This window comes from Carassius carassius, chromosome 17 (genome assembly GCF_963082965.1).
Source record: "Carassius carassius chromosome 17, fCarCar2.1, whole genome shotgun sequence".
Taxonomy (NCBI): Eukaryota; Metazoa; Chordata; class Actinopteri; order Cypriniformes; family Cyprinidae; genus Carassius; species Carassius carassius.
The window spans coordinates 11966470-11983242 of NC_081771.1; the positions used below are offsets into that span (position 1 = coordinate 11966470).

The 16773-nt window shown below is 40.3% G+C and overlaps 1 protein-coding gene across 1 annotated transcript in view; it reads left to right on the forward strand.

The window, feature by feature from the left end:
* brinp3a.2 (bone morphogenetic protein/retinoic acid inducible neural-specific 3a, tandem duplicate 2) overlaps positions 1-16773 on the forward strand; it is a 52078-nt gene that overhangs the window by 12253 nt on the left and 23052 nt on the right. Inside the window, exon 2 of the mRNA XM_059570912.1 lies at positions 2783-3085. Coding sequence (XP_059426895.1) covers positions 2886-3085 — 200 coding nt within the window. The 5' untranslated portion in view covers positions 2783-2885. The remainder of the gene's footprint in view (positions 1-2782; positions 3086-16773) is intronic.

Consider the following 16773-nt stretch of genomic DNA (forward strand, 5'->3'; position numbering starts at 1 on the left):
TTTTCTCCCCATAAAGAGCTTTAAACACCTCTTTATGAGTTCTACGCTGGTATAACACAAATTTTAATCCAACATAACTCTGAATAATTATTTTCTCCTTGTTTCCCAGAAAACTAGCTAATGTTTGGATCTTCTCTCTCACCAGACCTTTGCTTAATTTGGCTCATGCAGATATGTATTTCATTTCTTAATTATCCTCATTTATGTGTTTACACTTTCTCCCCCATCAATTATTTCTCTGTTCATCCCACACAACTTTTATACACCAATTATATATTAGTTCTCCACATATCACACTTCTCAAGTCAGTTGTGTTGGTGAAAGCACTTTTCCCAGTACGTATTGTTTCAGAGACTTTTTCTAGAAAGTCGTGGTTTAATCAACATGAGGTTGTGTAGGAACCAACAGAATTGTCACTTGTATGTCATTTCAGACCAGCCTGAGAATATTTCAAGCCCGTTTGGTGTTCAATTATATTTAAGTGGCACCATTGGTGCTTTTCATGTGTCCGCCGTTGATGATAAAAAATACATTTGTCTCTCAGGCTAGATGTTTTATTTGTGGTCTAAAAGTACACATCGGCTCCTCTTTCAGGGTGGGTCGGTTCAACAGCATTTGATGAAGTGTATTGTTTTTGTAACCACAGATATCGCCTGATGATGCCCCTGTAAACAGGGAATGACACATACCTGATATTATTCCTGCAGATAATAACCAAAATCCTGTTACTGCACTGGTTGGGGGAGATAATGTGATTACAGCAGCAGATTGCTTTGAAATGAACTGTGCTCTCAATGAATACATGTTTACACATTTGGCGTATGGAGATAGGATGCAGGTACAGTTCTGAGCTGTTGACTCAGGGTTGCAGGTTTTATCTCAAAGGACTGGAGAGTTACAGAGATCACAACCCTGCTCTCATTGGCATTCTACTCTTGAATAAAGTACTTAACTACAAGTTGCTGACTAAAATGAGAGTATTTTGCTTTTTTTTTTATAAAGAGCTAAGCTGAAATAACTTAACAGTAAGTTCAGAAGAGAACACAAGCCAGAAGCACCATCTATCTCAAAGCTTCTCTCTGCCCTTGTGACTTACATTACACGTCTTTTAATCGTCTCTCTTTTTTTTCACATTGCCACCTGCCAAGCAGAGCTACCATCCCCCCCAAAAAAGAGGAGGAAAAAAGAACTGGAACACATATAACAATGCTTTGCTCTTGGGAGAAATGTAAACAGTGATTTTACACAAAGGCAAAGCGCTTGTTACTCAAGGCAGAAAAATAGCAAGTCAAAAGAATTGCTGATGGAAATGTTGAGATTGCGGCATTTGAAAAGGCCTTTTTTGTGGTGCACTGTGGCGCTGAAGTGCAGCGCATTGTAGGATCCCTACTGAGTGGTTACTGTGTTCCACCGAGACTTCATCAATATGCATGGAGAAGCACGGATGTCTGCGTTGAAGAATTAGATGTCATGCAGCAAAAGCCGTGCTTTTAAATCTGCTGTAATCACAGCAGAAAGCATTGTAGCCCAGATCAGGGCTGTATTCACACCATTATGAATGTGCTTATCTGCATGGTACATACATTATAGATCTGTGTGAGACGAGGGTGTAGATACATCATCCAAGAAAGGCCTCTCATAGGAATAAATGCCAACTGGACAACTTATGATTGTGATTTGAAACATTAAGCTTAAAGATATTTAATGAACTGATATGGTGACCAACAGCTATGTAATTTTTATCCCACTGCAATAAATGTACTGAAGTGTAGGCATTGTAGTGCTTCTGTTTTGATATGCACGTCTTTGTAATTAGAGGTTGTACTAAGCAATGATGCACAAGTCCGTGTGGTGTATTTATTTTGCAAGGTCTGTATTTTAATCTGTATTTGCATCTCCTTTCACACTGTTCCACAAAAGTATGATGATTTTTGAAAGTCGCCCACACATATGGTCACATGGCAAACATGACATGACAGACTGTCATCATAATACAGTAATGAGACTCTATTCCAACATCTGGTTTGGTCACGGCCATGAAGAATGATTGACAGCACTTGGTAGAAATATGGAAATAATGACAGGGTTAGAACAAGGGGCGGGACTGCGGGAGACGCTGAGAACTAACTACCGAAAGAGATGTCTAAAATGTTCTCATGACATCTGTTTACCATGGGACTGAATTACAGTGCTTGAATTTAAACCGTATGTGGCACGATTACCTTTTTATACAGTTTGCACTTGAAGCAAAAAAAAAAAAAAAAACTTGTTAAAAGAGTTAGAAATAATTTGGATTAATATAAGCAGTTGTAGGGAGAACTTCTCCATTTCATGTACCTGCAGTTGCAGTTGCACAGCGGATGCTAAAATTGGAAGCATGTGCACAGGAGGTTCTTATTATTTCACTTACATTCTTTTATTGTTAATTTGGTGATACTTTGTTCCTCTGAAGTACTAAAACACTCATTACCATGCAGAGAACATTTTTATGTGAATACATTACACTTCTCACTTACAGACAATTAGTAGATTATTCCCACAAAGAATCATCGTACTTTTCTCCCCTCTCTATGTTGACAAGATCTCTCCGGAGTCCTAAATAGTTTTCATGGCCTCAAGGAAACAGAATTTCCTGTTAATTGCCTGTCTTTGTGTCTGCGTGTGTGTGCACTTTTCATTTAAAGGAACAGTTGTTTTGGTGAATGTGTTTGAGTGGAGTTGAAGGTGACCGAGTGTTTACTAATGCATCTTTGTTCTGAATCTGTGTGCTGTGGGTGTTTAGGTGAATGTTTGTGGTGCCGAAGCCATGCTGATCTTCAGTTCCGGGTGGTGGAGTGTGGTCTTGCACCAGAGCCTGTGCTGCTGAAGCTTTGTGCTGCTCCCCCATGGCTCTATGGGAGCTGCTGTTGCTGACTTTCAGCCTCCGCTGCTGGCTGACAAGCTCTGCCAGTTTAGCCGAAGAAGGCCCTGCAGGCCCCCTGGACTGGCTTCTTTCTGACAAGGGCCCATTTCACCACTCACAAGAGTACACTGAATTCGTGGAGAGGAACCGTCAGGGATTTTCCACGAGATACAAGATCTACAGGTTAGTTGTAATTGAACTGAGGCTTGCATTCTTTTCATGCAAGGCAGGCTTGCCATGGTTTTTAATGGTACCAGTGACTGACAGAAATGTATCTTTTGAAATCAACACAGAATTATCTATATCAAGTAATTAGACATAACCATGTCTAAATACATACAAATATGTATATTATAACCAGGAGTGTGACAAATTTTGCTATGTAATATAACTGAAGTTATATTGTGTAACTGAAGTTCAGTGTACTGTTTGTTGCTATTTAACTGATCAGTCAACATATTAAATATTTCTTTGTATCAACTGAGTTTATGAGTAATAGATTAATAGATGAACAGGCTTGCAGTAATAATTAGTGAATACATACTGTTCAAAAGTTTGGGGTCATTAAGATTTGAGAAAGAAAGAAAGAAAGAAAGAAAGAAAGAAAGAAAGATTTAATTAATCAAAAGTGACAGTTAAGATATTTTCATTGCAAAATAAATGCTTCTCTTTTAAATATTAACTAAGCAGCACAAATATTTTCAACATTGAAAAAAAAAAAATAATAATAATAAAAAACCTGAGCACCAAATCAGCATGTTAGAATGATTCCTGAAGGATCATTGAAGTAAAGTAAAGGCTGCTGAAAATTAAAATTGCAAAAAATAGCATTTTAAAATGTATTAAAATAGGAAACAGTTATTAATTGTAATCATATTTAAAAATATATACATTTTAACTGTATTTTTGACTGAATGCAGCTGAATGCAGAATGCAACAACTTTTTAAAACTCTTACCTGTTCCAAACTTTTGAAAAGTAGTATTTTCTAAAGGCCATTTTCTTTTTTTTTTCTTTTTCTTTTTTGAATTGCAGTTAGTAGAATTTAGCCTGTTAGAAGGTAAGCAGAATTTCCAGCTCTTATTTTTTTGGTGATTTCTCATACATCATTTCCATCATTGCAGGGACAGTTATCGAATGTTCATGTGTTCTCAGAGGCCACAGTTAACATCTTCTAATTTGTAGGAGCTGCCTCATGGCTGCCCTGATTGGCCCTTCATCAAAACATTGGACATTTTTTTTAAAATCTGTTGGCTAAACCTGGTGAAACAGTGGCTCAGCACTCCCTCTGCGAGATTAATAGTCTTATCATGTGGCCAACTGATTAGTGGGCTCTTAATTCTTATTACTCGGCATTATCACCTGTTCCCTTGAGATGGCAACTGTCGGCAGCAAGGCTGTGTTAGGGGAAGATTACAACCACTCCATGATTAAATAAGTGTGTTATATCAAAATACTAATTGAAAATGTGCAGATTTCTCAGGGATGCCTGAGTTTAGGTAAAACATTTAAATAAAGCAGTTTCTCATTAAATAGACAGACTGATTAAGCTTCAGTCATTTATTATTATATTATATTATATTATATTATATTATATTATATTATATTATATTATATTATATTATATTATATTATATTATATTATATTATATTATTGTTACAACTTACATGGGGACATAGGTTAAATGTAGTTATTTGTTATCTTGTGATGTTGAGATTAGTTTGTTCATTTGTTAAAATAGATTGCTTTGTTGATAATTACTCTTGTTGTGTTTTATGTACCAAGATTTTTATGAGAGCTTCAATGTTCATTTAATCTTGTCGTGTGATTTAGAAGAAAAAGCATTTTCTCTATATTTCTTACAGAATATATTAGATTAACATTATGGAGTGATTTAAAACTCTATAAAGAAAAGGAAAAGTGTGCATCGAATCTTAATAATGCTTAATCGCAATATGATTTATATATAAAAAAGGCAAAGGTTACAACATTTTCAGTACAACAGACACATACAAACTTCATATTGTTAGTAATATTTTAATATGAACATTTGATACATAATTTGTATAACAGTTGGGTAAAATATGAAATACCAGGCTTGTGTTATTGCATCCTTATACATTGCTTGTTGTATTGCTCAATTGTAAGCTGATTTGGTTAAAAACATCTAAATAAATGTGAAAATACTAAGACATTATAGGGAGAAATAGAGTGACAACTGATATACATATGTATTTTATAAACTTTCCCGGAATAATCCACCAAATTGCATATATTTTTTCTTTCTCTCTCTCTCTCTCTCTCTCTCGCTCTCTCTCGCTCTCTCTCTCTCTCTGTTTGGGCTTCTTAATATATATATATTAGGGCTGGACGATTAATCGAAAAATAATCAAAACCGAAATTCATAACCTCTTACCGACGTAATTTTCCCATGTCGGTTATTTCTGTTTTTTAATCCTGTTAACTAAGGCTGTAGTACTCGAGTCCAGTCTTGGACTCGAGTCCGGACTCGAGACATTTTTCTGTCGTCTCGGACTTGTCTCGGACCCGTTGCGTTTGCACTCGGACTTGTCTCGGACTTGGCCATTGGACTCGCTAAGTGCTCTAGTTGGTCTCGACCGAGTCCAGCAAAAAAAATTAATAAAAAATTTCTCCTTCAAAACAAAACCAGATTTGCATGATGTCGCGACTGAAAACGTGTGGAAAACGCTAGGCACGCTGCTCTCCTTTTTTCCAAAGCACTCTGTAGCCTGCGATTGCGCTCCAGTGGCGTCTGCTGTTGCTAGGCAACCATGACCCGCTCTCCATGAAGACGCAGAAGTTTCAGCAAAAAATAAATGGATTTCCAGCACTTAAAATCCCTTGCAGTAGCTTTGCTAATAGATTCGTTTAAAAAATGGCTATCCTTGTACAGCTATGATCATCTGTTTCTCCATTTTGGCTTAGCTTTCAGTATTGTTCTGGGAAAGGATGTGCATGACCAGCGGCGCACTTGCTGCGACCTGAAAAGTTTAGATGTTTCTAATTAAATTTTCTAACGTTACCTGTTAGATTGTGTTTTATTTACGTCTACACCTAGATAGCCTTAAACGTACCCTTTACAATAATGAAATACTAATTAATGTTGTACAGTACTATAGAGGTTGCATGACTACTGATTTCTACTAGTTTATTTTTTTAATAAAAAAATGCTTGAGTTACTCGACTATTCGTGTTTCATGCTATTGTAAATGAAAACATTAAAAAAAATTTTTATCAATAAACGCTTATTAATGTATAGCCTTATGCAACAATTACATATGTAAATTTTAAAAACGTTATAATTATGACATTACATATTTAAATTTTCATGTAACAGCCAGTATTTGTATCTGTAACAATCACAACATTTTTCGTATCTGCATTCGGATACAACGTCGTACAGTTACTTGATAAGACCCATTATGACTTATCTTTTTTTTCGTAGTTATCACTGAACAAGTATGTCATGTTAAACTAAAATAATTATTAATTTCTAAAATAATATTTATCATGCAAGCAGAGAGATGTCATGACAAACGTTTAGTGATCATCTGAACACGACTGAATCCATTCAATGCGCACATTTTCATTACGCAGAACACTTTAAGCAAGTCTTAAAGGGTTAGTTCACCCAGATAGCAAAATTATGTAATTAATAACTTACCCTCATGTTGTTTCAAACCCGTAAGACCTCCGTTTATCTTTGGAACACAGTCCCTCCATTGACGCTGTGTGTACGGTATACTGTCCATGTCCAGAAAGATAAGAAAAACATCATCAAAGTAGTCCATGTGACATCAGAGGGTCAGTTAGAATTTTTTGAAGCATCGAAAATACATTTTGGTCCAAAAATAGCAAAAAACGACGACTTTATTCAGCATTGTCTTCTCTTCTGTGTCTGTTGTGTGAGAGAGTTCAAAACAAAGCAGTCTGGCTATCCGGTTCGCGAACGAATCATTGAGTTCACCAAATCAAACTTTTAATCGTTTTAAACGGTTCGCATCTCTAATACGCATTAATCCACAAATGACTTAAGCTGTTAACTTTTTTAATGTGGCTGACACTCCCTCTGAGTTAAAACAAACCAATATCCCGGAGTAATGCATGCACTCAGTACACTGACTGAACTGCTGTGAAGAGAGAACTGAAAATGAACACCGAGCCGAGCCAGATAAGAAGAATCGAGGAGCTGATGATACTGCGCATGTGTGATTCAGCGTGAAGCAGACTGACACACAGAGCGCATGAACCGAACTGATTCTTTTGGTGATTGATTCGGAACTGATTTTGTGCTAGTGTTATGAGCGCGGGTAAACCGAAGGCTTGAATCAAGGGCAATCATGCAAATGACGCCATTACGTCGAGCGCAAAAGAACCGGTGAACCGTTTTCTTCAACCGGTTTATTGAATCGAACTGTCCGAAAGAACTACTGGTGATCCGAAAACCGATGCAACCAGTTCTTGACTCGTGAATGAGTCAGTCTTTTGTTCGTTATCTGCGTGAGTGGTGAGCGTCTTCACTAAACTTTGTCAGTTGTATTTGTTTTATGGTTTGGACATTCAAGCGATTAGAAGAATCAGTCGAGCTACAGAGAAGGACAGCAGCTTGTGAGTGTTTTGCCTTGTTTTCTCATCAGACTAGTGTGTGATCGTCATTGCTAGGAAAGTTTTTGGTTTAAATTGTGTGTGTGTTACCCTGGTTAATACGTGCTGAAAGTGGCGCTTGGTTTTGCGTTTGCCTATCGCGGGACTGCCTGGTTTCGATCTACTAAATAGTGAGGCGTGGCCAGCTGACTTCAATCGCAGGTAATTAGGCTAATACAAAAGCGTTAGGTTTCACCGCGGCAGCGGTCGCGGCAGCCCTCGTGTGACTCCTCCTCGTGTGAAGACAGACGAGTGTAAAAACAATCGACTCTACCTGCGCGACTCCACCGAGCAAGGACACCGACAGGGCACTTGAGTATTGCTTTTTTTCCCCTCTTTCTTCACTTTTTGTATACCTTGTTCTCAAATATCTTACACTAGTCACTATGTGCTTTCAGATCTCTACTATCACTACTAATACTCGGAGAGCACGCTATGTACGTCGCAGGAAGGCCTGTCTGACAAACCTACGGCCTGTCCCTCTGACCTCTACTACTACGCTCTCTATTCCAGTTGGTCTCTGGAACTGCCAGTCTGCAGTTAACAAAGCAGACTTCATTTCTTCTCTTGCTACTCATTCCGGTCTCAACCTCATGGCACTGATAGAGACTTGGATCAAACCTGAAGATACTGCCACCCCTGCAGCCCTCTCCACTAATCTCACTTGTTCCCACACTCCTCGTACCACTGGGAGGGGTGGAGGGACAGTTCTCCTTATATCAAAAGAATGGAAATTTAATCTTCAGCCATCACCTACAGGTACTGGTTCATTTGAATCACATGCCATTACTGTAACCCACCCTGTTAAAATCCACTTTGTGGTCATTTATCGTCCCCCAGGTCCATTGGGAAACTTCTTGGAAGAGTTGGATGTGCTGCTATCAAACTTTCCTGAAGATGGTACTCCTCTGGTACTGCTTGGTGACTTCAACATCCACCTAGATAAACCCCAGGCTGCTGATTTCAAAACTCTGCTCACCTCATTTGATCTCAAGCTAGTGTCTACTACAGCGACTCACAAATCAGGCAACCAACTGGACCTCATCTACACGCGCTGTTGCTCTGTGGACAACTCTTCAGTTGCTCCACTGCACACCTCAGACCACTTCCTCATTACTGCTAACCTAGCACTTATTCCTGAAGTGCCTCACACTCCAACGCAGGTCACCTTTCGACGGAACCTACGCTCACTCTCTCCGTCTCGCCTATCTTCTGTGGTTTCATCCTCGCTTCCTGCACTCTCTCAGTTCTCTGCTCTGGACACGAACAGCGCTACGGACACTCTTTGCTCCACTTTAACATCTTGCTTGGACAACTTTTGCCCACTGTTGTCTAGACCAGCACGCACTGCCCCTTCTGCCCCCTGGCTGTCTGAGGTTCTCCGTGAACATCGCTCTAAACTCAGGGCTGCAGAGAGGAAATGACAGAAATCAAGAAACTCTACAGACCTCAGTGTGTATCAGTCTCTCCTCTCTTCCTTCTCTGCAAATGTCTTCACGGCTAAAACATCCTACTACCACAACAAAATTAACAGCTGTTGTGACGCTCGGACACTCTTCAAGACTTTCTCTTCTCTTCTTAATCCGCCGCCACCACCTCCTCCATCGACTCTTACAGCGGACGACTTTGCAGTTTTCTTCACCAATAAGACAAGATCCATCAGTGACCAATTCTCCACACCGCAGACTGAGGACAACTTCACAATGACCGACGCACACTCTTTCTCCTCCTTCTCCCCACTCTCAGAGATGGACTTCTCCAAACTTCTCCTGTCCAATCATCCTACTACTTGTCCACTTGATCCGATCCCCACTCACCTCTTTCAAGCGATCTCTTCTTCAGTCATATCTTCGCTTACTCACGTTATCAACTCCTCTCTTCACTCTGGAACATTTCCCTCAGCATTCAAGCAGGCTCGGGTAAGCCCACTGCTCAAGAAACCATCTCTGAATCCAGCGCTTCTTGAAAACTACAGACCGGTATCCCTTCTTCCATTCATTGCAAAGACACTTGAGCGAGCTGTGTTCAACCAGTTTTCTATGTTCCTTGTACAGAACAACCTCCTGGACAGCAACCAATCTGGCTTCAAAAGTGGCCACTCAACTGAGACTGCTCTGCTCTCGGTTACTGAAGCCCTGCGACTAGCAAGAGCAGCTTCAAAATCCTTGGTACTCATCTTACTGAACCTTTCTGCTGCTTTTGACACTGTTAATCACCAGATTCTCCTGTCCACCCTCAGAAAGATGGGCATCTCTGGAACGGCCCTCCTGTGGGTTAAGTCCTACCTCTCTGACAGATCCTTCAGTGTGTCTTGGAGGGGTGATGTTTCAAAGTCACACCACCTTGCTACTGGGGTTCCTCAAGGCTCAGTACTTGGACCACTTCTCTTCTCAATCTGCATGAAATCATTAGGAGCTGTCATTCAGAAGCATGGCTTTTCTTATCACTGCTATGCTGATGACACCCAACTCTACCTCTCATTCCAACCAGATGACCCGACGGTAGCTGCTCGCATTTTGGCCTGTCTGAGTGACATCTCTAGCTGGATGAATGACCATCACCTTCAGCTTAACCTTACGAAGACAGAACTCCTGGTGATTCCAGCTAACCCATTGCTTCATCACAACTTCTCTATACAGCTGGGCTCATCAACCATTACTCCTTCGAGGACAGTTAGAAACCTAGGAGTTGTGATGGATCATCAGTTAAGCTTCACAGACAACATTGCTACAACTACCCGGTCCTGCAGGTTTGCCTTATACAACATTAGGAAGATTAGACCCTTCCTGTCAGAGCAAGCAACCCAACTTCTTGTCCAAGCTCTTGTTCTCTCCAGACTGGACTATTGTAATGCTCTCCTGGCGGGCCTTCCTGCATGTACTGTCAAGCCTCTGCAATTGATCCAGAATGCAGCAGCGAGGGTTGTCTTCAATGAGCCAAAAAAAAGCTCACGTTACTCCTCTCCTCATCAGGTTACACTGGCTACCAGTAGTTGCTCGCATCAAATTCAAGGTACTGATGCTAGCCTACAAGATGACCACTGGCAAGGCACCAACTTACCTAAACTCATTGGTTAAATCTTATGTGCCCTCCAGAAGTTTGCGCTCTGCAAGTGATCGACGCCTTGTGGTACCATCCCAAAGAAGTTCAAAATCACTCTCACGGACCTTTTCCTGGACTGTGCCCAGCTGGTGGAATGACCTCCCAATCTCAATTCGTACAGCTGAGTCTTTACTCATTTTCAAGAAACAGCTAAAGACTCATCTTTTTCGCCTGCACTTAACCAACTAACACTAGCACTTTTCCTTATCTTGTCTTTTAATTTATAATAAAAAAAAAAAAAAAAAAAAAAACCTACCTATGCGTTCTATACTAGACTGACTGAGACTTGTCATGGCACTTGTATACTGTTGTTGTTCTCTTGTTGACCTGACTGCTTCTATTGTTCTCTTTTGTAAGTCGCTTTGGATAAATATGATATAATATGCTTATATCAAGCTACCATGTTAGCGCAGCTGCATTGTGGCACGAATACTCATATAAACAGTAGCTATGAAGATCGCGCGCACAGAGGAACACAGAAACTAGTTGTCAGCGCTGTCCTGTGATTTATCACTAAAGTAGCTTAGAATCTCAAAACTTATTATAGCATGTTTGTGTGCAGCGCACATGAAGCACAAGCGCGTGCATAGATAGCAGTGGTCGGCGGTCGCGCTGCGGGTTCCTGGTTTGTGTCCATTCTAGGACTGTTCTGTGTATTTTAACTGTAGAAAAGGTTGTCCCGAGTCGAAACTACGATACAGAAAACTACATCAGTATATCATCATAAACACAGCAGTTTTTGTCTTACGTGAACGTAAACAGATGAGAAAGAAAACACACATATACAGTATATTTGCTTAAAGAGACAACAGCCTAATAAACGTGCTGCCTGTCATTAATGTTAATCAAAGAACAAAAGAAAATCATTCACTGATCTTGACTGAATATATTTAATAACTTTACTTGATTAATCTTTATTTTATTTATAAAAAGAATACTATGCAGTGTTTTTAAATTACAGTTTCTGTACCTGAAATTTAGTTTAGTTGTATTTATGTATGATATTGCTAATTGACTTGTTTGTTCCTTTCTTATTACTGACCTATCTTATTACTTGTCTTTAACACTTTAATATTTGAAATTTATATTAATCTAGTTGTTTTTGCTATGGTATTTTTTTATCACAGGTAAAATTCCTCTTGCAGTGTTTTGTAGGCTGCTTATTTTTGCTCATGTTATTCAGCTGCAACAGAATGTTTTGTAAAAATGTTAGACATCTAAATGTTTGACTTAATTGTTTTTATATTGGATTTTTTGTCTTATTGGAATCGATACTAGGAATCAATAAGAATCGGAATCGATAAAATTCAAACAATACCAATATAGTAAGAAATGTTACGAACATAGATAAAATAACTGCTGATAGTCAATCATATTTACAGTACAAACCTTGTCAGTGAACTATGAGGGCAAAAAAAAAAAAAAAAACCGAAACAAAATAATCGTTCATTAATCGTAATCGAGGTAAAATGTTCAATTAATCGAGGTTTTTTAGGCCATAATCGTCCAGGCCTAATATATATATATATATATATATATTAGTGGTGGGTCGTTATCGGCGTTAACGTGCTGAGTTAACGAGAGACTCTTATCGGGCGATAAAAAAAATATCGCAGTTAATCTATTCTCAAAGTTGGGTTGGGAGCTGGGTATACAAGGCGAGCTATGATGACTTTCACCTTGATATTTTAGCACGGATGTATACCTAGCCGAATCTGTAGGGGGCGAGAACGAGTCTTCGAACCTGTGTGTATGCCTACTGTGAAATTACCACATCAAACGTGACGTGCTAACATGGACGCAGCTGAAGCAGCCGGGTTTTTTTTAAAGAAGCTTCCCAATGGAAACCTCAACAAGACTCACACCTGTTTCACACATAATCCATATCCAGTACGTATGCAGTCCGTGTGTGTTTTGTATGTGGTGCAGAAGTGTTTGCAGTCCGCTACTCGGTACGTGAACGATCGCTGCAAAAAAAAAAACGAAACGCATACGCATACGCACTTAAATTTGTGATGCATTTTGGAAACAGGAGATGAGCCCCTGGTCTAATGCACCACATGTCTTGAGAAACCCGTTCTCAAAGACTTAACGTTACTTTTAGTCATTATTTTATTTGGGAAGCACACATATTCTGAATGCCTTCGGCAGAATTCAAATGAGCCATTTTAATCTAGATTAATCTAGATTAATTCCAAGATTACAGTGAGATTAATCTAGATTAAAAAAATTTATCTATGCCCACCACTAATATATATATATATATATATATATATATATATATATATACCAAATATACTTAAAAGTAAACAAACATAATACAAACACAGATATTTTATATATAATAGTTGTTTTTGATATAATTTGATTGTTCTTTTGAGTGCAATATATGTGTACAGATAATGCATGGAAAAGATGATAAATTCATCTTGGTGTCTCATATTTTGTTTGTGACATTCTTAGATCAGATCGCATCTTTTAATGCTAATGCAGATTCTCTGTAATATGTTGCACAGCCTGAAGCCTTTTATTTGAGCAATCTCTTTTTCAGTGTATTTCCTTGCCGATAACAATGCATGCATGTAGCAGACCTAGAAAGATTAAAAGTGGCAATATTATACTGGGGATAGCTTTTTCTCCTTGTAGCACAGCTTTGTTACATTGCTCAATTCAAATAATCTGCAATGACAGGTAGAAGATGAATTACAAGAATTGGTTCTCCTACATACAGTGGTGTGTAACACTGTCGTCTGGGTAATGAAAGTGCAGCGTCTCATCCCTCCTTCAATTCTCCACGTTCTTCTTGATTGAATTTGAAAGAATTTTAATGAGCTCTTTGTTGGAAATAGTTCTTTTTTTATTTGGGAGATTTCACTTTGTAGAATATTGAGAAAATGCCATGTCATAACATTCAAAGACGGGGTCCAAATATACCACCTGCTTTACTGAATCACTGCCACAGGATAGTTTCCAGAGAGGCTGATGTGCGCAAAGACTAAGGCAATTCTCTCTCATGATCTTAATAATGTAAGTCAGAAAATCAGTTTGAAATTGCTTGTAAAAGGTCATTTCATGAAATGCTATTTCCTTTCATGATGACAGCTGCCCTTATTTAAAGTTTTCTCCCTTTAGGACCACTTCCTTCTATATGATATTCAAATCATCTTTTTATACGTATCTTAAAGGCAGATATAAAAGCTTGTGACATAAGCCTTGAGGACCTTTTGTTCTGCAACAAAAAGCTGAGAAACAAAGCACAGAAAGCAGAATCTGTTTCAGTGCTGTTGTGAAGACTGATGATGACTTCGGTCGTAATGAGCATTTCATATAGCACAGCAGAAGTCCCATAGAGTGCTTCCTAGAGAAGCCTTTAAACTGCTCTCACACAAAGCCTTACCTGATAAGACAATCCAAGCTTATCGTGCTCAGCTGTGACGGGAAAGAGAATGACAGGGAGGATTTTCCGTCTTTACTTTCGTCTTTGTGGGAACCTTTGAACTCCTGAAGGCTAGCTCATCACGGCTCCCAAAGAACTGTCCAGTCTAAAAAGTGGCTTTTCATGGTGCCATGTGAATTTGAGATAGATCATCTAAATTCAAGCAAGCAGTCATCATCCCAATTGTTGGTATAGCACATGCCAAATGCAATATAACCGTTATTTACAGCAGCTGAAGGCGTATCTTATGAAATTACAAAAAATTATATTCTGACATAAATCCAACAACAGCTTCGACCATACTTTAATAATGAGTGTTTTTGTGACATAATTTTGCCATAATTCTATCACTTTTGCCCCTTGTGAATTGCAAAACAGCAGATGGAATTAAGGGCATTCGCTGGAATGAATCAATCAAACATCTGGGTCGGGAGGCCTCTGTCATTACTCCTGATTTAATGTGATAGATCCCCTTTCAGAAGGCCACCCCAGCTCCATCCATCACCTGTGCATGAGTTTACTTACTATTTCTTGGCTAACTGAGAGGACAGGCTCTTATAGAAGAGAGGTCCACTGCGATTGGAGGGTGTTTTGAGATGTATCGAGTGTGAGATTGTGCCAATGCCTTTTGTAGAGGCATGTGCCTATTTTAGTGTATGCATAATTGCATAACGCATGGGCTTAAAATTAGGGCCGGTGGATGAAAGAATTACAGAGAGAAAAGGCTTGAATACTTAATTGCCTGTAACTGCATAAATTAAATTTGTTATTTTTTAATGCATTGTGAGTTGCTGCTGGTGAGACAAAGAGAAGCATTAGTCTTGACCTTCGCATAAGAAACAAAATAGTTTCTGTCAGGGCTAATTAAAAACAAGTTTTTAAATAGCTTCATCAGCTACTCATCCTGCAATAAGTCGGTACAAATGCTTTTAGTATTTTGCTCTAAGGATGATCTATTGGTCTACTAGGATGTGTTTATGTCAACTACCCATTTCCAGTTTATTAGTCCACGTGCTATTTTTCATGTCTACCTTAAAAAGTGACTCAGTGCTCTAATGTACATGTTTTTGCATTAAAAATACCCAACTAAAGGCATGTTTCTTTTCATTGTAAGCAGTTTGGATTGCATCAATCAGCTTAAATAAAACGTACTCGGTTACTAAACGTAACCTCGGTTCTCTCTAGTAGAGCTCTCTCGTACTGCGTCTTAGCTAAGACGCTACGGGAACCCAATGTAAAACGCCGTGCGCGCAGGGATCACACACCAATAAACCTGAAGCAACGCCCAGGATTTACAGTGCACAGTCACCTGAGGGACTCACAGAGAGTCCAGGACAGAAAAGGGAAAAAGCCCTCCGTCCTATATCTAGCAGCATCCGTAGATGCGGCAATATGACATCACACAGCCGAGGCAAGGCTTGACCAATGTGGCAATGCGGGTCTTACGCAATACTGCCCATATAACAGTCGGCAGCGCATAGCGCTCGTTAACTCAGAATTCCCCTCAGGGCCCTGATTCGACTATACCGACAACAGCCTTGCTTGCAAGGCGGGGACCTCCAGGTTATAGAACCTGATAAATGTAGACGGCGAGGCCCAACCTGCCGCCATACATATATCCTGCAAGGAGATCCCAGTAGACCACGCCCACGACGAGGCGACGCCTCTTGTGGAGTGTGCTCTGACGCCCAACGGGCACTGAAGGCCCCTGGAAGCGTAAGCTAACGCTATGGCGTCAACTATCCATCTGGATAGAGTCTGTCTCGAAACAGTTATTCCCTTGGAACGTCCACCGAACGAGACAAACAGCTGCTCCGTCTGCCGAAAGGCAGCAGAGCGAGACACATAAGCTCTTAAAACCCTGACAGGGCAAAGAAGACTCGAGTATCCATCCTCCCCTGACACCGGCAGGGCAGACAGGGCAATAACCTGAGCCCGAAACGGTGTGTTGAGGGATTTCGGCACATAACCGTGCCTAGGTTTGAGTATGACCCTTGAGTCATTGGGCCCAAACTCCAAGCACGACTGGCTCATCGAGAGCGCGTGCAAATCACCCACACGCTTCACAGAAGCGAGATCCAACAAGAATACTGTCTTGAACGACAGATGCTGAAGGCTAACCGATTGGATAGGCTCAAAAGGGGGACCCTTCAAGGCCTCCAAAACCGCCGCGAGGTCCCACATAGGGACTGACGGAGGTCTGGGAGGATTCAGCCTCCTAGCTCCTCTGAGGAACCGGATGACTAAATCGTTCCTTCCTATTGACTGACCGGATGCCATTTCAGAAAACGCCGCGATGGCCGCCACATAAACTTTGAGCGTGGATGGGGCTCTGCCCTTATCCAACAGCTCCTGTAGGAAGGAGAGGACCTCCATCACCTGACAACTAAGGGGTGAATAACCTCGAGCTGTGCACCAGCTGGAGAACACCGACCACTTCGAGGCATACAGACGTCGTGTCGACGGAGCTCTAGCCTGAGTGATGGTATTTAGCACTCCCACTGCGAGATCAGTGGGTAACCGTTGAGCGCCCACACATGGAGGGCCCACAACTCCGGTTGAGGGTGCCAAATCGAGCCCCTGGCCTGCGAGAGGAGGTCCCTCCTCAACGGTACCGGCCACGGGGCGACATCTGCTAACCGCATCAAATCTGGGAACCATGGTTGGT